The sequence below is a fragment of the Anopheles coluzzii genome, chromosome X, assembly GCF_943734685.1.
Source record: "Anopheles coluzzii chromosome X, AcolN3, whole genome shotgun sequence".
NCBI classification, from domain to species: Eukaryota; Metazoa; Arthropoda; class Insecta; order Diptera; family Culicidae; genus Anopheles; species Anopheles coluzzii.
The window spans coordinates 21734620-21760111 of NC_064669.1; the positions used below are offsets into that span (position 1 = coordinate 21734620).

Below are 25492 nucleotides of genomic sequence, written 5' to 3' on the forward strand. Positions count from 1 at the left end.
TTGATTAAAAAACAACACGTTGAGGAGGAGCAGCGTAACTGGTTAATTAAACAACTTGCGTTATTTTGAGTCGAGTAACCAAACCGAACACCAGTGTAAAATAGTTTCTCAAATTTTGTTTTATTCTCAAAATAGCATTTATTCGAATAGATGTGTTGCTTAATGCAATAGTTAATATTCATATGCAATGTTTTATATACGATGATGAAATAATTTGAAGTAAAATAACTAGCAAACCATAATGTTTGAATGAATCTTTCAGATATTAAGCAACGTTATTCATAACTTACAAAGCCGTTGTTCGGTTTACATAAAGCCATCTTGTTTACAATAGAAAAATTATACGTAAGCATACAACCGCATACTCGGGACGGCCCATACATATATATTACAGAAACATATATATTAGGCCTACCCGAGAAGGCGGTTAAATAATAACATGAAAAATGTGGTACTAACTAAAATAAAATATAAGCAATAGAAACCATATCTTAAACCGCTGTTCAAGCAAACGTTGTTTGCAGTATTTAGCTCGCAAATTTATAATTTTAAACGCAAGGTTCTACATAATTGCCCGGAAAAAGTCCGGTCACCCCGTCCATAACGCCCTCCCACCATCCATCATCATTTTTCTTAAGCACATACAACACGGAACTTTCCTGAAAACTTAGCTCGTCGTCCTTGTCGGCGTAATAATCGTAGATAGCAACCACTTTTTCAATATAATTTTTTGGGACCCAACCTGGGAGATTTTGATCATCTGGTACGATCGGTGCCACCAAGCTATTATGGGTATTACGTGGTCGACCAAAATCAGCATGATCCGATTCCTCCGGCGGTGGTGGCGGCGGTAGGGGTGGTGATTGTGACCCAGGACGAGGCATATTGCGGCTTAGTGTGTGCATACCGATGTGACTATGGTCTGGCTGTTCATGAGTGACGGTGAGTGGTGATGGGGGTGCTAAAAAACGAGTAATTTCAATATGTTAATTATATAAATTTTGACAGTATTTTTGACAACTATTCCAAAGCTAATGAAATTTCTACTTATGACAGGCAGCTCGAAGGATGGAAATCGATGCAAATCTTAGTTATTTAGCAGTTGGACCACAAAGCTTGGGATGAGAAAGCTGGGCAATTAGTTCGTACTCGATTATTGGTTTATTCGATAAAGGAAAATTAAGACAAATACAAATAAAGGAATAGACAATAAAGGACAAATAAGAATATTTAAATCCTTTATCAGGAAATCTTTTTTGTCATTTATAAAATCGGTCGTGCCGTACTAATAAAGAATATTTTTAAAAATAGTCACGAGCAACAGCTCAGCCTGATAATTTTAGGAAAATATTATGACCAAAAGAAAATCAAACGCAATAACAAAGTTACGCAGCTCTATGTACTCCGTCCATTGAAAATCCGATATTGCATACTATTTACACTTCGTTCGAGTGAATATATACAGTATCGGACAGAAAGATAGGGCATTGGTTTTTTAACGCACCGTGCACCCGTTGGGCCAAGTTTATGTGTGGTTTGTATGTGCTTGTGTTTGTGTGTGTTTGTGTGTGTGTGTATGTGTGTGTATGTGTGTGTGTGTGTGTGTGTGTATGTGTGTGTGGATGTATGTTTGAATGTGTATTGATGTGTGTGTTTGTTTCACAAGTAGGTCGTTTCGGATAGATTTGTAAGTAGTTTTTTTTGTGTTTTGGGTTAGGTTTTTGGTGTGATAAGCAGGACCACCGCCCTCGCGATCAGTGTGTTTTCGATATATTAACAATGTTACGGTCTTCTTTCGTCGTGGTCTTCTGAGGACGTCCGGTTGACTTGCGCGTTTCGGTTGTCCAAGCGCGTTTCAGTTGTCTAAGCACGTTTCGGTTGTCCGAAGCGCGTTTGCCACAAAAGTGCGCGATCGTTCCATTACGAACTCGATCCTTTTGCGCTTAATGCCAGCAGCAGCCATTCGCTTTTACATATGGCGCTGATGATCGGTACAACGTTTACCTCGACCCATTGTTACTAACATTGCTTGCTTGGACCGTCAAGAACGCGCTGGTTAAAAACTTGGACACGGCTGATCCCGTGCTCTGCCTGCGTTCTACTTCTATACGCGATGAATTACATCGTTTTGGAGCAGCGAAAACATCGCATGGATAAAAACTATCAACGAGTACGCGAGTAAGCGTCTTCCCTTCAAAATCGAGAAAAGAATACTGCCGCGCTCATGAAACAAAACGCCCATTGAAAAGAATAACTGCGCGCCAGCTCAATGCACGCACAAAGTTTACCATTCGCACACAACGTGCAACGTAGAGATGCACGAAGGCCTTTCAATGGCGTGCACTGGAGAAACACCTGTGAGGGAATGCCGAGTTCATTGCTATTGTGCGCGTGTCCATTTCGCACCGGTGTCGCATTCACATTCATGAAACAGCACACCTGCGTTTTCGTCCGAGGAACAAGCGCTGCTGTCGATGCAAACTTTAGTTTTTATCCAAGTGTAAACGCACAATGTTTCACATGATAACACACATAATAAGAATAATTTCAACGCAATATGACATCATGGCAAGCTATGTTTTTCAGACACAAACCCGCGCACTTGCTAATACACATTAAAAAGCACACTCTCTTTCTACTACTACACACACACACACACATGCACACACACACACACACACATACACACACACACACTCACACACACATACACACACACATACACACATACACACACACAAACACAAGTAACGTGGCAAAACAAGTGCACGGTGCATTGAAAAAAAAGGGTCCTATCTTAATGTCCGATACTGTACCTCATGGCAAGAGAGCGATGAGAGCGGCATTTTCTCTTACTACTGTTATCACTCATTTCTTTCATTGCGATAAGCGGTTTAGTAGATGTCGTTTTCATCCTTTTTTCCCTCATTCATTCGTTCTAAAGAGAATAACTGAGCTTCAGACGAGACGCTAAGCGGTGAGCAAAAGACGTCAAACGTAACATTATGATGCGGCGATTCAAATGTTAAGGTTCTATCTGCTAGGTTAAATGTAAATGTACCAATAGTGATGCAATTTGTGGTAGTACCGATGGGTGTTAACGCCTAAGTGCCGATAAAGTAAGTATATAAATATTTGAACATATGGTAATTGAACCATTTTACCACTTAACAATAACAATAACAAATTAAAAAAAAACATATTTTTCTTGCTGTCCATTGTAGCCATCATGATGGTATGGTTCCTATGTTTTGTGTTCTTATGATGGTGGTAGACAATGAAACCTTAAAAAAACTGTATATAACATGAATGGGACACGTTGCGGGCATTATACAGACATCGAAATACAGAGTCGAATCATATAAGGGAATAGTTCAATCACTTAGGGCAGCGGTCGGCGAACTTTTTAGACAATGGGCCAAATTTAGTAAATGATCGAAAGCCGCGGGCCAGGAGCAGGCTTTTTGATTTGCCATCCTCCCGCGTCCCAAAAAATATTGACGATATGCTGGGGACGATACAAAAGTTTTAACGGCTGAAAAACTATCGAAGCAAATGTGTATTCAGTATTTATCAACATGCTTTATCGACCAGTATTGTCATTTTAGATGAATTGATAACTGATTCCTTAAGAAATAGCACTTTGACAATCGTTGTACTCGTAAACAACAACAGTGTGGTATCGTCCTTCCCGTTAAAACTACAGGGGGCTTGAAATGTTCGTTTTTGCTTTCAAATACGATTGAAAATATCTCTAAAATAAACAAAAAGGAACCCATCTGATTTGTATGAAATTAAGAAAAACAAATAGCAGCAAATATATTGTCGCAAGAAAAATTTATGGACCTACTAGCTGATTTACCCGGCCACACACGGGATAAAATTGATGTTTCTTTTTAATTAAAAATAGAAGAATATCCGAGGAGTACAAAAACAATGATTACAATGATTATATCCCAAAGCTTCGATTCTTCTTATCTGTCGTAATAACCGTAGGTAATTAAAATCTGCTATGGCTATCATCCGTTTGGATACCACTGAGTTTTTGGTTTACCACGGAATTTATTGAATCCATATACCATATATAGGTACTTCCCGATATATGCTTTAGCTGACACAGTAAACCTGGTTTTACCTATCATATAAGTTTACGATTAAGTATTATAAGTTGTTAATACAGGTATCTGAGTACACATTTATTTTTTTATGTGTTTCTTCTTTCATTGACGTTTAATAAACAAATAATATGCTAATAATAAAATAATAATAATATAAAGCTCTAAAACAAATCTCGTGCAGTGGAGCACCGTTTATATGGGTACCTTTTATCCAGCTCTTCGTTTATCTCTGCCGTTGAAAAGTAACAGTTAAATACAAAGGTGACATTGAGTTCTGAAGAGGATATTTGAAAAAAAAAAGGTTTTAAGAGCATATTGTCATAACAAAAATCGCTCATAACAAAGTCATAACAAAGAATCTTACAACATTTCAAATATTCTCTTGGCAAAGCATGAAGTTAATAAAAACTAGCTACACTTTACCAAAACATTATACAATTTAAAAAACAGAAATTTGTGATTAAATTATAATTCGACTCATTATCCGTGTTTTTCGAGTATCCAGGCGAGGTCAAGTCCCGATTAGCCCGAAAAAACGGCTTTCCACTTTATATTATACATTTAAAATTGCTAGTTATTCAATAGCCCCGCTGCCATGATTACTAACGGCCTTTTTGTGGATTTTGCAAGGAAAAATATACCATTTTATGTCTTTATTAAGCTACAATTTGCGCTGTTAGAACTGTCTGCGGAGTGCTAAAATTCTAAATGCTAAATCTATGGTCGAAGAAACTGCTTACCCTCACAATCTGCGCTATCGCGTTTGCTAGGCCTTATGCTAGCTCGCAAACTGCTCGAATTTGTTTTGCGGGTTTTGAACGCCAGTGTAAACCGCACTTCACACCGACTGTCACGGCCAAGCTACACGTACCGGACGACATCGGACGATGCCATAAATCCGTTAACGCCAACTGTCAAATCCCATACAAAATCGGCCCGCTGTGATCTGACAAGGCCCGGCCCGACGCGAATCTCTTGTCTGCGGTCCTACGTTTTATGGCATCGTCCGATGTCGTCCGGTACGTGTAGCTTGGCCGTCAAAGTGCTGTATACAACAACAACGACCATGTCCTTTGTATGGGAGTTAGAAAATTGCAATTAAATTAAGTTTAGTGTAATATCTGAACATGTAGTAAAACTTAAAACCGATTCTCATACCACCATAAGGTGTGTGCAAAGTTTCGTTGAAAATTATCCAGCCATTTCGGAGGTTGCTTGCCTCAAACAACAGCCGTGACACGAGATTTTTATATATATAGATTTCACTATATCTAAAACTTTGTATTGCATGTATTGCGTATGCGAAAGTCAAATGCTCTCTCATCGTAAAGTCGCATGCAAAACTTTAAATAAATTTATTGTAACTAGACTTAAGTGTATCTTATCTATATAAAATTTCGTAGGCGACTTCTTTCATTCCGAAAGTCTTATTGACGTGTTAAAAAACAATGTTAAAATTGCATAACGGTTGCATTAAAAAAATGGACAAGTTAATAGGTTTATCATGGGTTTTACTTCGGCTACACTAACAAAACGTTAACCATTCCAACTCTAACCATGGGGGCCTTCACGATTCTAGTTAGTTTTTTGTATGGAGTTTGACAGTTGGAGGCTGAAATCATGTAAACAATCCATACAAAACAACACATAAAACTAGCCTGCGATTTTCAGTCTAGAAAATTTTAGCCTAAAAGCTAGAATTAGATTCGAGTACCTGCTCGAAAACACGGTGTTGTTTACATTTATCCCAAGGTGCATTAAAGAGATCAGGTGGTGGAATCTAGAATCAACCCGCTGCGCAAATTCGAGCAGTTTCCTGCGCAGGAAATGTACCAAAGCCTGCGCTGGCCAGCACAGATTTAGGCTGGTCTCCCGCGCGGGACTTCAGCGATTCCTGCGCAGGCCTGCGCAGGTTTAGCGCCATCTGTTGGCGAAATGGACGAACTATTTATGGCGGCGGAGCAAAAGAAACGGTCAAAAAAAATTTAAAATTATTGGCGCCCATTTTTTTGGTCCGCTTCTTCTCCCTCCCTCACCCTGCCTTGGCTTACTTGCGCTTCAGCCCGTACCTTCCGCCGCCAGCTGATTGGCTGTTGCAGTGTATGCTTTGATACTCATATGTGCATTGCGGTTGTGTATTGTTATTGGTGGGTGTTAGCATTTATTAATTTGTGTGTGACCTTGAGACGATGCGGGAGGAGCTGGATTGGGATTTGAAGTGTTATCGGTGTATTGATGGTTTATTTTATTTCGTGCCGCTGCTGATGAGACCATTCGATGCCCCTGCCAGTTGAGGGTGAAGAAGCCTATTTAAAACAAGCGTAGGAGAACGTCTAACACTAATCTAATATTTTTTTTTAATTTGAACATGTTTGATGCTTCAGCGACCTTGTAAGCATCATGTAGCACAGTGTATAGTGGCAATAAAATATTTTTTTAAATGTACAGAAATCTGTCTTGAGTTTTTGGGTCGTCACACACACGCACACACACAGCACGGGGAAAGTGACCGTCCACTCTACCATGCCGCGATTCCCCTCCCCACCCGGCGCTAGGGATAAGGATGCGCTACAAGAAAGCTGAACCAGCCGTTCTACCGATAAGGTAGCCGTAATAGATCATGCGGGGAGGGGGGGGGGGTGATCTGGTGGGGGGATGAGGAGTGCGTGCTTGCGTTCGCGCTTTCGTGGGTACGTGCTTGCGTTCGCGCTTTCGCGGGTGCGTGCCCGCGTGTGTGTGTGTGTGTGCGTGCGTGTGGAAACTCCAAAACTATTTGATTCTGATGCGTACATTTTCATCCGCTGCGGCTACAAAGTCCATGCATTTTCGATTTCGCTATCTGAGCGACAACACAACTATCGGATTGGCACCACGATCTTTGCGATCGGTTCTGCTGTTGGGGGTGTTAAAAAGAAACACGATCGAAGCAAACGTGCGTGTGATATGTAGCACATTTCTTTCCAATTAAGCTAGCGGACGCAAGTGAAAACAAAACTTGAATTGAATTCATACAAGAGAGGATTCTGGATTTGTTTTTTTACGGTGCGCGTATGGCCTTGATCTGTCCATCCAGAATCTGATGGCTTGTTGGTTTGGAGTCGATATAATGACGCCGATTGACCGGCAATGCCTTGGAATGCGTTCGGATCGGTAGGTTCATGTTTTGGTCGAGTGTATGCCGTGCATTTGTCGCGCCGTAGCGGTAGATCCTGCAGCAACAAAGTCAAGACAAACTCTTTCCCAGGTGTGGACTGTCATGCTAAGATCTTCTTATTGTTATTATTATTGTTGGCGTAATAACCTACGCGATCATGCCGACCTTTTCATGACTTGAATAGCACGTGGCTGGATAATCAGCCCTTCTACGGCGGACGGTTCATACGCGTCTAGAACCCACGACGGGCATCCTGTAAAGATGAGCGGAATGATGCCGGTGTCGCGGCCCCGATGCATACGCTGCAAGCAGGGGGAAGGATGCACCTCCATAATAAAAAAAAAACACCGTCATGTACCAGCGGCGGATCTAACGGTAGGCGGACTAGGCGGTCGCCGTAGATCTCTAGTCTGTAGTATGCCGTATGTCTACAAGTGGACAGAGTATTAACGACAAGGGCCCCCGGAAAGATGGTTGTTGGGCCCGGGGCTGGAGAACCATTTTCCCTCCCCCCCTCCCACCCCCCTCATGCCAGCAATAGGGGCCTGTGACCGATGATCGTAGGGGTCCCATGGCCGAAGCCCCCCCCCCCCCCTCTCCCTCCATGCGACAGCAATTTAAGTATACTGTTCAATCCCCCAACAGCTGTGTGCCAGTACCTCCTCCTCCTGGTCATTAGTTACCATTTACAGGGGCCTCAAATCGTCTTTCCGTCTAGGGCCCCCGATTCCCCTACTCCGCCACTGTCATGAACACCTTCCTTTCTTTGACCGATGGATCATATCATTTCGGAAAAAAACACATTTGGCGACAGTTTTGCACACACACGTACGCTCATACCCTTGCATATCTGTGTAATCTACAACATACGAAAGCAAAAGCTTAGTGTAACAAAGTTATGTTTAATGTTTAACACGTTCAGATCGATGGCAGGCCCCACTGCCTGCCAGTGAACTTTTCAGCCTGCGTTCTAGGTGCTGGTGGAAAGGAAAGTTGATGAAAATCAGCGGCGGGATGAACATGTTAATGCGAATTAGGATTCAGCGCGTTTCATAGCAAACCAGCGTTAGCTAGCGATTCCTTAGTCATTTTTACATTGCAGCAATTGAACTTATTGCGCTTTTTTTGTTTGATTTGTGAAAATGTAACTTCATCGCCGCAATGTTTGTTAACGGCATTTTTAGGCGCCACAACAGCTCGCGAGCATTGACCACACGCGAGAAAGAGATGGCGCTATGGAGGGAAAAAGCACGGACGACGGTTGACAGCGATTGGCCGTCTGACGCACCAACACATCCAAACCTTCGACAGCGCGCTCAGGCGAGGGGTATGAGGCGGAGCCAGGGACGGGTAGCTCGACGAGCTGCTCGACAAATTTGCCGTTGGAGAGAAAAGGAAGGCATGATAAAATTCTCCGAACGCCTTGATTTCTTCCGTCGCTTTGCGCAGCGGGAAAGTGTATATAGTCCAGGTGGTCTCATAACACGAACGAGTGAAGACTTTTGCTCCAACGAGCTTTCTGGAGGCTTGACGAATACTCTCCATTCAGACTTTTACAATCTTCATTCAGAAGCAGAAGCGATAAAAATCACCCTTCTAAATTCATACACCTTGAGATAAGCCCACCTGTACATTATACTCAATTAGATAACTGCTCGAAAACTGCTATACAATGCAAACAGCTGACAGGCTGAAATTTCAGCCTGCGAAATTCAAACGGAAAGCGCCCCAAACCTAAATTAAACGGTAGTCTGTCTTTGCGCTCAAGTTTCGTGTTCTTGGAATTGATGAGATTGGTTTTTTCTTACTAAGTTCGAGTTCTGCACCTTCCAACCATGCAAAAAAGAAGAAAAATAATGACGCTGCTATCGCGATGAATGCGAACGCCCACTATTTTACAGGTCAAACGCAAAACCGGACACTTAGATTTCGTGTGAAATTCATCCATTGTTAGTATGAAAACACATGTTTGGATACTTTGCAACATCGACCCGGTTTTTTATTCTTTTTGTGACCATCATACGTGACAGACCATAGTATGATTTGATAATATTGTGACATATTTGTGCAAAATGCCTCACCTGCCTTTACACGTACGACATATTATAATAAACCACTATACAGTCGTTGCCACCAAATTTTGGCTCTAAGGCATCAATTTTTGACAGTGCGCATGAATTTTTGACTCTAACGCAAGGTGTTCTAAATGACAAGGTGAAGTTGTTCAGAGCAAAATGACATTTCTCGACTTGACACTTCTCTTCCGGGGGCTCCGGTATAAAAATCGGGGAGGGCTGGTGCGGGGTATTGAAATTTGTATGCAGAGAGTGACAGATGTCCCCCACAATGTCGCCCAGCAAAAGCGATAAAAATCAACCTTCTAAATACATTATCCTTGCTCTAACGCACCTATTTTTGTCTGTAAGTCATCAATTTTTGACTCTTGTAGGAATAATGACAATTTTACAAGATATTTAAGCAGATTATTAACAATTGTTATTCCACAACTCATAAAAAATACAAAAAACTGTGTAAATTGATTGTTTCTTGAGAAAAAATGATGAAATTTTAGAATTTCTAAAGCTTTTGTTTACAGCTGAAAATACGTGCCAATTTTTTTCACTCCATTGAAACTGCCAAAATTGGCAAAACAATTGTTTTATTTTAAATTGTATCAATAAAATTATTCACTGTGTAATATCCTGGAGATTTGACCCCTGATAAGACCATAGTGCCCAATATGCCGGATCAGAATATGACCATCACCGTGACAACTGTGCGATAATCTGAATGTCAAAATAAAGATCATTCGTTTACGGATCGTTGTACTGACAACACCTTCAGCCTTCGGTTTATTCTTCTGCCTTGCGTATTTGTCCTTTTGTGATACGTTCAACGTTAAATTCAAACTAGTAAAATTCGAGGTTTATAACTGTTTAACTAAATTTCAATCATTTCAGAACACACAGTTTCCGAAATTACATAAAATTTTGTAAATAAAGCGATTGACTCACAGTCAAAAATTGATGCCTTCGAGGCAAAAATTGATGCGCTCTGTCAAAAATTGATGCCTTCGAGGCAAAAATCGTGAAACGCTGTCAAAAATTGGTGCCTTCGAGACAAAAATAAATGAGTTAGAGTCAAAATTTAGCGGCAACGACTGTAAAAGTGGCAAAACTGTGCGAAATATATCAGACCTTTTGAATGTTAGTAAATCTACGGTCTTTGACGTCATTAAACGGTATAAAAATACCAAATGTGTGGGGAAAAAAACTAAGAGATTTTTCATCGCAGTGTAAAATAAAAGCAAGGTATGGCAGAATGATCCTCAAAACGATAAAAGCTATACCTTTTAGTACCACTGTAGACCTTCAAAAACAAAATAAAGATGTTTGTTAAGATGATGTCAGTGCTCAAACGATTAGAAATGATTTACATCGTTACAATTTGCATGCAAGAGTTTTGCGAAAGAAGCCATTTATGAGGCCCTTTCCGTTTGAAATTCGTAGGCTGAAATTTCAGCCTGTCAGCTGTTTGCATTGTATAGCAGTTTTCGAGCAGCTATTTAATTGTAAAATATACAGGTGGGCTTATCTCAAGGTGTATAATATAGAAGGCTGATTTTTATCGCTTCTGCTTCTGAATGAAGATTGTAAGAGTGTTTTGAGTATTCGTCAAGCCTCCAGAAAGCTCGTTGGAGCAAAAGTTTTCACTCATCCTGTCAAAAATTGATGTTCAAAATTGGTTTTGATAAAATGCTATGAGACCACCTGGACTACATACACTTTGATTCCAGATTCCACCACCTGATCTCTTTAATGCACCTTGGGATAAATGTAAACAAACCAAAATGTATTTTCGAGCAGGTACTCGAATCTAATTCTAGCTTTTAGGCTAAAATTTTCTAGACTGAAAATCACAGGCTAGTTTTTTGTGTGGTTTTGTATGGATTGTTTACATGATTTCAGCCTCCAACTGTCAAACTCCATACAAAAAACTAACTAGAATCGTGAAGGCCCCCTATATCAGAGAAAAACCGACAGTTACGATTGAAATTCGCCAAAGCTTTTATCGGCAACGATGAAGAGTTTTAGTCAAAGGTGAGTAATATTAGATGCACTATAACGTTTCTTTTTATAATCAATTTGGTTCCTGTAGGTTATTTTTACTGATGAGACGAAAATAAACCTTTTTAGGTCGGATGGGAAAAGATATGTATGGCGGTAGAAAAAAGATGCGTTCCAAGGGAATAGTATAGTTAAAACAGTAACATTTGGAGGAGGTTCTATGATGGTATGGAGCTGTATGTCATCTCAAGGTACCGGAAAGCTTCATGTAATTCAGGGAATAATGGATAAACACTATTATGTGGATATGCTGAAACAAAATATGAAAGACAGTGTGGAGAAACTTGGAATTTCCCATGACTTTGCATTTTTCCAGGACAACGACCCTAAACACAAATCATGGATCGCACGAATGTGGTTGTCATATAATTGTCCAAAAATCATGGAAACACCACCACAATCCACAATGGGCAGTTTAGAACAAATTGCGGGATAAAATTATTTTTGCAGAAATTGTTAGTTTTTATCGTTTGTAGTGAAGTATTATGATAGTAAATAACATTTTATATGTAGTTCGCATCCATACCACCAGGTGGCGCTACATACAATAGTGTTTTAAGGGATCTTTGCTTAGTTTTATTCATTTTGTGTGTTTTTATTCTTGTGTTTGTTGTTTCTAATAGTATAAACCATTTTAAAATATACTGTAATGTTCCATAATATATGAATAAAACATGATAATTTTGAATAAGATAATATTTTCTTCTTTATATAGGACAATTGTAGCTATTTCTCATCACTTTCACTCACAGGTAGTACAAATATTAAAAATGTACATACACAACCTAGGTGGATGCTATTACAAGCTCCTAACGTCTAATTCACATTTCTAAAGACATGAATAAAGGCATGTTCGAGCAGCTACGCGAATCGTGCAGATTTGAACTGCGGATCGGATCACATCCGCGCCCGTTGATGTACACATCTCTATCGATCTTAAATTAATAAATAGAGGGCGAAAAGGCTTTTTCCCTCTCTTCATCACCAGCAATTTCTTACTACGGCTTCGGTAATTATTAGCAGCAAAAACCAAAGAAAGAAAAGGAAACTTTATCCGAAAACTATTCGCGACGAAACAAGGCAATTAAATAATTAGAAAGAGCAGGTACATTGAAATAAAGTAGTTCCCAAATTCGTAACGAAAAGCTGCACATATTTTTTGTCTTTGAAGGTTAAAATTTTAAATCTGTTGTTTAAAAAAATAGGAATTACACATTTTTCTGGGCATTGATATCACACAATATTCATCCAATACTTTTCCCAGTCCTGAACTACCTTCAGAAGGGATAATAAAAATAAAAATCTGATGTTCTTGGTTTTACAACTATCTGAAAAATCAGAATTCAACTATAGCTACAAACAAAGTATTTACTTCATTTGTAAAGTTAAACCCTGTCTTTGTTTTAGTGTGTGTAGCTACTGATATTGAACTGGTTAACGAATCAGAGTAATACAGCTCATTATACAAAATGTCCTTCTGGATGCATTTTCTTTCTTGCAAAATATTCTTTGTAGCATATTCCCCTCTATCCTTATATTTAGTTTGTCATGACTTTTGGGAGTTTCTTCTCGGCAATAGATGCTGGTATATTCATAACATTTTTCTGTTATGCGTATGATTTTTTGAATTATTTTCCTTACATCCGTCTATAATCTGGAGCAGTACCAAAAGGTTCGTTGGTTCTGATTTGCTTAATTATATTTAATAATAAATTCAGCAATACGGCCGAAGCCGTTCTTTCTGAATAATAAATTTAATAATAAAGTTAGGTTAGAATACAAATTTACATATTAGATAAGCACATGTGCTGAAACTAAGATGCACAGCTTCGTAATGAAAATTAAAGGTAAACAAAAGCACGTAGAATATATTTTTGTAGAATACACTAAATACGCTACACTAGGCACCTATGGAGCCGCCTAGTTACGCATGTGTCTGTTTTTAGAAAAAGTTGATGTGAAAAAACTTCAATAAAATTCGCGTTCGCAAACTTTCGCAGAATATTTCTTCACAGATTGATATTATATATACTACACTATTATGTGACATATATGAGACAACGCCACTCTACGCCACTTCCATAATGGCATCAAGTCAAAAATTAAAATGTTGAAAATTTTCGGGAAGTTTTTTCAGTTCTTATCGTATATTTTTGCAAAAAATTAACTTAACTCAAAATCTTTAATATAAAGCTGACTAAATATCCATTGTAAAATGGCTAAACTAATCAAAATCGGTTCATATTTGAAAAAGTTACAAAGATTCAAAATTTACCAAAAACGTGACGATTTTTCTGCGTTTTTTTAACAAGTCTCGACTTTGAGAGGTCTTTTCTAGAGAACCAGAAAAGATAAAGAGCTCATATTTGGTATTTTTCTTAGTTTAACCCTTAGTATTAAAACCTATTATTTGGAATTGCGCTATTACAAAGTTGATTTTTTGAATTTCATCCCGGCAAATGCCCATTGTGCAATCGCCGGATTTAACCGTCATGTGTACAACCGCCTACCCGAGTAAGTTTCGCATTTTTTATTCCAAAATAACTTAAGATTAAAAAATCGTATTGACATCAAATTTTTTAAAATACCTCAGAAAAGATGTTTTCTACCCAAGTGCACAAAATAAAAAATATCAAAAATGTTTAAATATTTTTTTAAATTATTTAAGTTTATATACTCTTTACATGTACAACCGCCTACCCGGGTAGGCCATACATTTTGTATGGAGCAATGATGTTTTTCGTGGTTAAAAGCGTATATATTTTGAATTACTTGTTAGATTTGAATGAAAATTGTCTTATATGATCACAATAATGTATTATAACACATCGTTGTAAAATTAAAATTTTAAAACTCCTATCAATATTTTTTTCAATAAAAAATGTGCTGTATCTCCAACACCCCAACCGGCCTTGCCGCATGTTTTGAGAGGAAGCTTATGTCTATTTCTTTTCTTTCAAATATTGTATTACAGTTGTGTACAGTTAAATTTTATTGCTTGTTGTGTAACAATTAATTGAAATTAACACTGAAATCACCTCTTTTAAAATGATACCAACCACTACAAGCAAACGAAATAGAATTGGCTGAAAGTTAACACACACATTCATACTTTTGTCATAGTGATAGTATAGTCATAGTATTCGGCAGTATAGATACTCTGCACTAACATTTCAATAGGGACGGCATTGTATGATAGCCTAAAAAACGAATCTATCTTCTCGCAAGTGTAGAAGCTAACACCCGATGTGATTGTGTGATTGTTGAAAAATGTTCAAAACTGATCGATTTTTTTTATAGATTCCTTTCAACATTATGTACTCAGCTAATTATGGATCTTCCCGTATGAAACTTGATTGAAAATGATTTTTTGGTGCAATCTGTTATAACCGGCTCCGGAGCCGTGAGTGCGGAGTCGTTGGTGCGGAGCCGGTTTCGGAGCAGCTGGAGCGGAGTCAGCTTCGGAGCCGTGGGTGCGGAGCCGGCTCCGTTTTGTTGTGGAGGAGGTTCCGAAGTTGTCTGGAGCCGGTCGGTGCCGGTTTTTCATAAAACATGATGAGCATATTTTATAGATCGTCAACATATATTATACAACAAGCAAAACAATTGAAAAATGTATATGACTTTTGAAAGAAACGTAGATAAAACTTAGAAAAAGACTAATCATCCACTTGAAACATGCGGCCTGGCCAGCTATGGTGGAGGAGTTAGAACATATTTTCAATTGAATAGGATTTTTAAAATTCTAATTTTACTACGATATGTTATGAAACATCTGACAGTTTTCATTCAAATCTAACAAGTAATTCAAAAGATATACGCTTTTAACCACGAAAAACATCATTGCTCCATACAAAATGTATGGCCTACCCGGGTAGGCGGTTGTACGATTACGTAAGGTTTTTTGGTCGTACACAAGACGGTTAAATGTCATTGAACATCTTTGGGCTAATTTGAAAAAAACGAGTGGCACAACATCGTGTCACTAACAAAAGCAGCTCGAAGCAGTTGTGCGTAAAGAATGGGATCAAATAGGACCAGATTTATGTAAAAATTTGGTCGAAAGTATGCCTCGACGTCTTCAAGCAGAAATTGAAGCCAACGGAAATGCTACTAAATATTAATAAGTTCTTCTTGTAATAAAAACATCATGAACTTCACACGAAATCTAAGTGTACGGTTTTGCGTTTGACCTGTAAAATAGTGGGCGTGCGCATTCATCGCGATCGATTTTAATTATTTTTCTTTTTCTTTGCATGGTTGGAAGGTGCAGAAGTCAAACCTATTAAGAAAAAAACAACTTTATCAATTCCAAGAACACGAAACTTGAGCGCAAAGACAGACTACCGTTTAATCTAGGTTTGTCCGGTTTTCCGATGGAGGCACTGTATGATTCGAACCCCTGTAACCTATCCACGCAAACAATGAGACCCCAAATTTTGAGTGATTCAGGCCGAGGGGTATGAGGAAGCTTGAGGAAGCACGGAGAAGCGCGCTGCGATGAGAGTTCGCATTCTGTTTTACACGCGCGCTTCACTAACACCAATACAAATACCGTGCTTTGACGAGCCGTCTGTGAATGTGTGTGTGTCTTCTTTCAGCGAGCTCAACTTGGAGCTGCTCGTCACATCGTGTTGTCTCGCTTACACTACAGCATCGAACCATCGCTCCGTATGTCCCCCCCTCCTACGCGTGCAAAACCACCAGTACAGCGCGACGCTTTGCCGGAGATGGTTGTGCGTGTTTTGTTCAAAGTCCCGCGCGCAGTGTTTGTGCATTGATGCGTATTTCGTTATAAGTCTCGTGCGCCGGTGTGTTTTGGTGAAGTGTGCAGTGAATAAACAGTGTGCACAGACGCACATGCAGTGCGTGGATCCACAGGTAAGAATTTGCTGAACAGAGTCAACGCAGATTGTCGACAAGTTTCCCGCAGCCTGGCTCGACCCGGTATGACGTTATTGGATTCTAAATGTGTACTTTAGTGTGTACTTTATGTTTCAATAAAGTGTTTAATGTAATAAAAAATGACAGTGTTTGTGTTTAGTTTTAGAATAAGTGCATGAAAGAAAACGAAAAACGAAAGAAACAACTATCTTTACATGTGTTGGTAGCATGGCTCGAAAGAACACAAACACATTGAGAACTGCAGAGCGCACCATGCGTTACGGGTGGGGAGGGGGAGGGCTCGCGCGAGGGTGTAACTCATTCGTCGAAGAGACACTGTATTTCGACAGCGTCACTCAAATCACTCAAAAAATACACTCATTTTGCCGGACGGGATATCTTATCGATGCCACATTTTGATCGATGTCGGCAGTAGTTTCGAAAATCAGGGAATGAGTGGATTAGCAATGCCGTATCAGGCCACTTTAGTAAAATCATTTATCATGAGTTTTTTTTTATGAAAGTGAGTGGTTTATGAGTCCCTTTCATTCCGTCACTTCATTTTTAAGGAAAAAGGATACCATTGAACAAAATAAACTAAATGTAATCAACCCACCAGTCAATTTGAACGGGTTCCAGATTGATAGGTATCCCACATATGTATCTGAAATCCTATGGAACTTAAGACAATAATACTTATGCTATAAACTCATAATATTATTGTGATGAGTTTACGAAAAGTAAAAATCGATATTTAACAAAAGTAGTTTTTCATATTTCACTTTAAAGATTTAATTCCGTCAATTTAACGGGTTCCGTAAACCTAGAGGAGTTAATGCGTAATCGTCAGATTGTTTTTCATGAATAATACGTTAAAATATTGCCGTCAAAATAACAGTGTAAAGTAGTGTAACCAATAAGATACAGACCATAATTCTTCGCAGGTCTATTTTCCACACTTTCCCCTACTTGTAAATTATGGAATTAATTTTAGTGCACTGCAAACAAATTTTCAAAGTCCGCTTGTTAACTATTCCCTAGCTTCTCATACAAGGTTTTCCATTCCAATCAACTGTTTACCATCTGTAAGCAACGTTCGATTTGCAAAACACGATTGTCTACCACTTATAAACAAGTAATGTCGTTTATGGAACACCGTTCATATCAATTTCACAATTGTCGTCTTCGATATCACATGTCAGATGAAGCAAGATTTGTTTTGGTTTTGGGCGGTGCTTATATCAACCGATTTGTAATTTTGTTTGTTTGTTTTTTTCTCGGGTATTAATTTTCTCGTTAAATAGAAAATATTACAATCTGTTCCAGAGAACCGCGCTTCTCGACTTATGCGGATTCGGAGATTCGCGATTTTCTAAATTTGACAGATCAAACGTCAAATAACTACAATTTGTTTCAAGAATTGTCCAATGCAGTATAAAAAGCATTTTTGCTAATAAATTTAATCCTCTTAGCAGCTCTTAGAAAAATCAGCCGTACCGGAGAACTCGTTTGTTCCTGGGAACGTTTGCCGCGACGTTCATTTTCACTCATTTCATAGCCCTCTAGAACAAAAATTATAAAACCGTATAGATTTTGTACAAGCCAACCTAGTGGTACAACCCTGTCCACTCATAAGCGACGAATGTTTCTCGACGAACGAGTTTGCCGGTACGGCTGAATATCAGAATGTTGCTGCACGAATAGTATCAAATAAATGATAAAGTGTTTAAAAGTACTCAATAAAATAAAAATACCGGGCAATCAATCGTACTTTGGGTAATAAGCGCCCTATTCGACATACAGTCTGTTCCCGATTTACGCGGTTCTCGACTTACGCGGATTTGGAGATACGCGCTTTTCTAAATTTGACAGATTATATGTCAAATCAGTACAACTTGCTTCAAGTTCGGTAAAAATTGCATTTTTGCTAACAAATTGAAACCGCTTAAAACCCAGAAATATTAGAATTTTCTGCACGAATCATATCAAATAAATCATAAAGTGTATAAAAGTACTAAATTAAATAAAAAACTTAAACTAATCAATAGTATTTTATTCAAAAAATATGAAATTCGACTTACGCGGATATTCGAGTTAAGCGGATATTCGAGTTACGCGGATTCGCCGGGAACGCAGAAACCGCGTAACTCGGGAACAGACTGTACGCTGATATTCGAGTAACGCGGATTTCTCGGGAACATATTGTACGATGGAACCCCTCATAACTAGAACCCCTTATAACGAGCTTTTCGCATAACGAGCAAATGCTCTTCAAATATCCCACTTAAGAAGTAAAATCTTAAGTAACGAGCAATTTCATGTTTATTAACCATAAGAAATTTTGATCATTTAGTGAGTTTCAATATTAAGAATCGTTATATATCAAGCTACAGTAGAACGTTGATTATCCGGGGATGGATTAACCGTGCGCATAAATGTGACAGCTGTTCAAACATAAGGCGAAAATTCGCAGTGATAGTCAAGAGGGCACCCAGTTTTTTGTGCAGCTCTATAGTGTCTAGTGGTATTTTTAAAATTCAATTTTGTTCATGAACAGTTGTTAAACCTATAGCCTATAGTTGATTAAAATAAAATTCTACTAACGATTAATCGATTAATTCAAAGTGAATGAATCATAAAACTAGTGAATTTTATATTTTTTTATGAATTTGACATTTCTTGGACGATCATCCGTGCAAATCGAATAACCGGCAACCGTCCGGTTCCGAGCTGTCCGGATAATCGACGTTCTACTGTATATCTTCTCTATCTCTATATCTATCTATATATATTGATACAGGGTTTTACAAGTCAGAATCGAATGTCAGCAAAACAATTTCAGAAGCTCAAGATTCACTTTAGCTGTCAAACGTTGTTTCACCGCACCGATGCTATTTTCAATAGCGCAAATTGATTTTTAAATCGCTCAAGTTGTTTTTTTAGAGGCCTTTCGCATCGTTTTGCAAATTCAAACACGAATTTTGAGATTATTTGTATACAAATCAATTATTTAGTGCATTTCTAGCGTTATATTTATGAAACATTACGTATTTATGGTAAAAATGGCGATTTTCTGTGCAAAAAGCTACATACAGGGTTTTACAAGTCAGAATCGAATGTCAGCAAAACAATTTCAGAAGCTCAAGATGCAGTTTAGCTGTCAAAAGTTGTTGTTTCACCGCACCGATGCTATTTTAAATAGCGCAATTTGATTTTTAAATCGCTCAAGTTGTTTTTTTAAAGGCCTTTCGCATCGTTTTGCAAATTCAAACACGAATTTTGAGATTATTTGTATACAAATCATTTATTTAGTGCATTTCTAGCGTTATATTTATGAAACATTACGTATTTATTGTAAAAAATGAGTGTTTCTATGCAAAAAGCTACGAGCACTTGCGTATGTAAACATGTACAATGTTTATGTAGCTTTTTGCACAGAAAATCGCCATTTTTACCATAAATACGTAATATTTCATAAATATAATGCTTAAATGAATAAAAGCATTGATCTCAATCATATAATCTAAAAATGAGTGTTTGAATTTGCAAAACGATGCGAAAGGCCTCTAAAAAAACAACTTGAGCGATTTAAAAATCAATTTGCGCTATTGAAAATAGCATCGGTGCGGTGAAACAACGTTTGACAGCTAAAGTGAATCTTGAGCTTCTGAAATTGTTTTGCTGACATTCTATTCTGACTTGTAAAACCCTGTAAACATTGTACATGTTTACATACGCAAGAGCTCGTAACTTTTTGCACAGAAACACTCATTTTTTACAATAAATACGTAATATTTCATAAATATAACGCTAGAAATGCACTAAATAATTGATTTGTATACAAATAATCTCAAAATTCGTGTTTGAATTTGCAAAACGATGCGAAAGGCCTCTAAAAAAACAACTCGAGCGATTTAAAAATCAATTTGCACTATTGAAAATAGCATCGGTGCGGTGAAACAACAACGTTTGCCAGCTAAAGTGAATCTTGAGCTTCTGAAATTGTTTTGCTGACATTCTATTCTGACTTGTAAAACCCTGTAAGGAACTCGTGGCAACCGAAAATCGATGGTTTATACGAAAAAGGAAATGAAAAATATGTCATTCTTGTTAATTTGTATCCCACTCTCTCTGCCTACGCGACTAATAAATGGAAACGCAAAACAAAAACACTGCTAGTGTCTCACCCAGGTAAATCACTGAATGGATTAAAACAATGCACCCATGTTTTAATTATTCACAAAACCTTAAATTCATTGAAAATAAAAATGATACTTACGCGGCATACTGTTACGCTCCTCAAAAGTTGATTGATGCTGCATGACAGGTCCAGACTGCATAGGATGTACCATGCCGATTTGCGGCGGATGGTGCATTACCACCTGACTTGGGGGCATTGGCATTGGTAGAGCACTATAGCCTGGGCCCCGTTCAACTCCACCGACGCTGGACGTTCGTCGCGGATGGCCAACCGGATAGTTGGGCGCATAATGCGAGGGTACTTGAGGAGGCACAACGACTGGTGGTGTCCGGTACTCGCGTGATGCCTTCCCCAGAGTTCCAGTGTTACTAACGGGCTTACCTAGAGTGCCCGTATGTCCAGTACTGCGGGCCATCTGAGGCGGTGTCGGTGGCTTGGTAGTCGGTGGTGGTCCAACTGACACATTTTGAGGAATGGTAGACTGTATAGTGCCCTGACTGGAGATGCGATGCTTCTTTTGGTTATTGTTGGTTAGCGAAATGCCGTGACCAACGTCGTCTAGAAGCGAATAATCGATAGGTTTACGAACATACTTAATCGGCTTTTCTGGATTGAGTGGTGCAACAATTTTGTATTGCCTCGAACTGATCTTATTCGCGGTCAGCACACCGATCTCACGTCGTGCCACCTTTTCCTTGTGTATCATGACAGTTTGTGAAATATGATTCATCTGTGATTCCATTTCTGCCATTTGCGTAGTCTGCAGATCCATCAGCTGCAGAAAATTGAAAGCCAGAGTGTTTATTTGGTAGGCGACGCTTGCCAACGATTGTGTAGTATAATTCTTCGTTTCTTCCAGGGAAGCCTTCTTGTTGTCTGAGCTGTAGAAAAAATATAATATGAAATCATTCTATGTTCCAAAACTCAAACTCTATTACAACAACTAAGACTACGATTGCAAACATTTGTAATACAATTTGTGAAGTGTGAAGTGAAATTTCTCGAATATGAATCTTATAGGGACCTACTGTTTTGAGAGATATTCATCATAGGAAAAATAAACCAACGTGTTGTTATGGAGTTTACGTGTACCATGAAGATATGGCCTCCTTTGACCACTAATATAATATTTTATAAATTGTCATTAAACATACGCCTTTGAGTATATGGGACTGTCAAATCGCATATCCCAGCAAGACAGTCGGGTGTTTTCTGTCTCTCAACACAGTCGGGCTTAGCACCATTTTTCGATCAAAAAAATTCGATCGTTCGGGCTGTAATGTTGGTATCATTTGACACTCATTTCGCCGCCAAGGTTTACTGTTTTTTTTTAACTAGTATAACTGGTAAAAAACTATAATCAAGGCTAATGTTTTTGAAAAACGTTATGTAAAATCAAGTTGATAAAAGTTTTGGTCCTTATTAAATGTTTTGGGTGAAAACAAATTATTTATTATTATTAAAAATATTTTGTCTACAATTAATACTGAACTCGATGTCAGCGCCTACACGCGTGGTCCAAAACAAAATCATGAAAAAGTCTGCGCCACGTTTACCGAGCCGAACCGAATATGTGTGTTCGTCAAATATGTGTGCGTATCAGGTATGTAGTTAGTTTTTGCTACGAGGGGACTGTCCATCGAGGGGACTGTTTAGGGTACGACGGGAAGACTTTAACCCACGACGAGCATGTTACGTCGAGCAAGTTGACGAACGTACCACACGACCGCCCCAATTTAAGCGCCCGTCCCAATTTAAGCGAACGCCCTAATTTAAGCGACCGCCCCAATTTAAGCGACCACTCCAATTTAAGCGAACGCCTCAATATAACCATGCTATTATTGCTTAAATCGTCATGCCTAAGCAGAAGAAAAGATTTTATCCTAGATTTATTGTAAGATTACAAGGAAACTTTTCTAGCCCCTTGTACCCTTACCCAGAATATTTAGCCTTATCTAAAGCGATGCAGGGATTCGAGTCAAATAATGGAATAGTTCAACCGGTTAAAGGAATGATTCAACCGGTTAATGGAAGCATTCTGTGGAGGTTTACAATCATATGATGACGTGTTTCAATCCATTTATAGAATTTAGCAAGCATACTGTGGAGCTGTCATCAAACGGTGGGTGCCGGTATAAATACCCCAAAACATTTTCGTTTATTCTACTTATTTATAATGTATAATTATACCTCCGAGACAGGGTTTATTTAGTTTATCATGTGTACATATGAATGCCATACAAAAACAACTTAAAATGATGTTTTTTTTTAGAAAACATAATTGATATCAATTCTTTGTTTTTTACACCGATACCAACAGTCTGATTACAGCTCCACAGTATGCTTGCAAAATTCGGTTGCCACACTCCATTATATGATTGTAAACCTCCACAGAATGCTTGCACGATTTCACTACCGGCTTGAAACATTCTGCTATTTGATTGAACTATTCCATTATGATTCAGAACCCTGTACGTTTGATAAAGAATTTAACGGTATTTTGGCGTAACAAATTAAATGATTCGGTAAGCACTCACGGTGAAGTTTTTCAACACCAACACGGCTGCCAATTCTATCTCATTAATCCCGCAAGCCGTAATCTCACCTGAAATTTATTTTTGTAAGCGCCTACCAAATCAACATTTTGTTTATCACAAACAAGCGGGCACACCGTGTTATGTTTTGTGTTGAGCTTCTGGCTTGCTAGACATTAGACTCTAGACAGTCCAAGTCTTTAAAAGAGAGAGTAAGCCTCTGAATATGCTGTTTCGAGCAAGCATTTGAACAACATAGGAGGATACATTCCCTCTCGTCAAATACAAGAAGAAGTAGCTTCTGGTTATAAGTCGATTTAACTGACTGATAAGTCGATTTTTCATTATGAATTGCTGCAATTTCAGTAATTTGTTCCAATGATATCCAGTGAAACGAAAAACTTGACACTTATTTTGCTGATTTTCAATAAAACTTGCATTACTGAAATGCATTCAGTATATTGTTTGACTGCAAAACAGTACACACAAGACATTTATGAAGAATTTCAGCAAAACTATCTATTACTGGGTAGCTTACAGCAAAAAACATTCCTGAAGCAAATTTGCTGTGTAACTTGAGTTCAATAAAGTTGTGTTCGGTTTTCCGATTGTGGTACTGCACATAGCTCACGCTTACTGAAGCATCGATATTAATTTCAATTTCACAATCTGCACTTACCGATAATAGGTATCCTCACAATATTCGGCAACCCGTTCCAAATTAGAAAAGCTTTCCTGTAAATTTTTACGCCCTTCTGGGATTTCGGTGCGAATTAATGTGATAAGGTCATCCATGTCAAACAGAGTTGTTGTTTGTTAGCTGATGAATTACGTCGATACCCCTGCCTGATATATAAGATGAAAATAATTGTACGCAATTCACTGTTTGAGAAAAGTTTAGAATTTTACCAATTAGTGATTTCTAACAAGCTAGTTCCTCCAAATCTTCTCTAACTACTTGGACGCTAACATGCAATCCACAGAAACGCAGCAAGCATCAACACGACTTCAGTGATTTTGACATAATCTATGGATGCCAACCAAGGACCGTAAAGATATCAGGTCAAGTTATAAGCCCGTTTTGACAGCTAGGTGGAAAAAGAATCGACGAAGAAAACTGACAGTTAGTTTTCCGCTTTTGGCGAACGCTTCAAGTTCTCGAAGAAAAATTTCCATTTTAAATTACGAACTGTGTTCTAATAAACTAAAATATTCACCCAAATTGATCTCCACCAAATATTGACCATGCAAAACGTAAACAATCCATCAATACATATACAAGCGGAAAACCATCTGTCAAAATCGGAGCCCAGGGGGGGAATCGCCAAAAGCGCTATAACTACACCTCATTATACATTCCACCTTGTTGCCAACGTGTATCACATCCACATGAACACTTTGCGTCAAGGTCTGTGTAGAAACGAGGTCGCATATTTTTGTGCAATAGACGTGGAGCGAGACCTTCACGCGCGAAACAAAGAAGCTCAATCTCACAAACCGAGGTATCGTTCTAATAAACAGTTAAAAAAGACATAGGGTAACTGTACCAGTTTTCTGCACGCTAGTGCAGCAGTTTCACAAAAACTGCTCACACACAAACATTTTTTATTATTTTTCATGAAAGTGATGTTATTCTGGTTGATAAACTATCATAGCATGATACACTATTTTTTATTTGCCGGTTCAAAGCCTTTTTTCATAAATATTCGTAAAAATGCAAACATTGATTTTGCTCCTATTTTCGGAAGGCTGTGTTCCTATTTTCGGCAGCGCAAATACGGTTCAGAAAGTGTCTTTATCAATGTAAATATGTACAAAAACTTGTTAAAAGCAATTTAAGACTCTTACTTTCCCAAGATTGGTGAGAAAAGCATTTTAAATATTAATTTTATATTGCTTATTTTGGCTCGTTTTAAGAGCCATTTTGATGCTACGTTAAAAAAGAGTAGCCATTGAAGAACATTGACAGTTTGATGGTTATAGCGTACGATGCGAACTGGCTTACAAATATTTATTTTTCTTTTAAGTTAGTGCATGTTTTGTCGTAAAATTGGTGATATTTGGTACAAGAAAGGTCATATTATGTGTCGACATACGCATTGTAGTGTTCTGATCAATTTTAAAAGGAATATTCAGCCGAATCCATAGTGTGTTATTGCTCCGAGTTTCGGCAGGAGCCTAAAATGTCACTACGTATAGATCAAAGTAGCTCATTTGACTCAGTCAACCAACTGGTTTTATATTTGAAAACACTCAAAAATAGATAAAAATGTGTTCAAATCTAATTTTTAGCATTTGGCATTAACCTGGCTTGTAAAAAAACTAGATAATTTGATTATTTCGGATGAAGCAAAAAGTCGCGCCAGACGAGTAGCTCTGTTTGCAAAATTGAGCTACTTTTTTCCGCGCGCGACGTTCTCGCTGTGTGTCTATTTGAACGGTAACCGTCCAAATAGACATAGAGTGACAACGTC

General features: G+C 38.4%; 2 protein-coding genes across 2 annotated transcripts in view; both read right to left on the reverse strand.

Annotated features, from left to right (window-relative positions):
• LOC125906728 (uncharacterized) overlaps positions 1-25492 on the reverse strand; it is a 363957-nt gene that overhangs the window by 71481 nt on the left and 266984 nt on the right. The gene's annotated exons all lie outside the window — the stretch shown is intronic.
• On the reverse strand, positions 102-24053 carry LOC120950957 (abl interactor 2). Its single transcript, XM_040369397.2, has 4 exons — positions 23928-24053; positions 23698-23864; positions 20563-21365; positions 102-961 (listed from the first exon to the last, which is right to left on the reverse strand). Exons 2-4 carry the CDS (start codon positions 23811-23813, stop codon positions 549-551), a joined length of 1332 nt encoding a protein of 443 aa, XP_040225331.1. The 5' UTR covers positions 23814-23864; positions 23928-24053; the 3' UTR covers positions 102-548.

Coding starts and splice junctions, on each gene's coding strand:
- LOC120950957 (XM_040369397.2), bottom strand. CDS start 23,813: ATGGATGACCTTATCACATTAATTCGCACCGAAATCCCAGAAGGGCGT. Junction 21,366..23,697: donor TGTGAGGATACCTATTATCG/GTAAGTGCAGAT, acceptor TTTTTTCTACAG/CTCAGACAACAAGAAGGCTT. Junction 962..20,562: donor GGAGCGTAACAGTATGCCGC/GTAAGTATCATT, acceptor CTCGTTTTTTAG/CACCCCCATCACCACTCACC.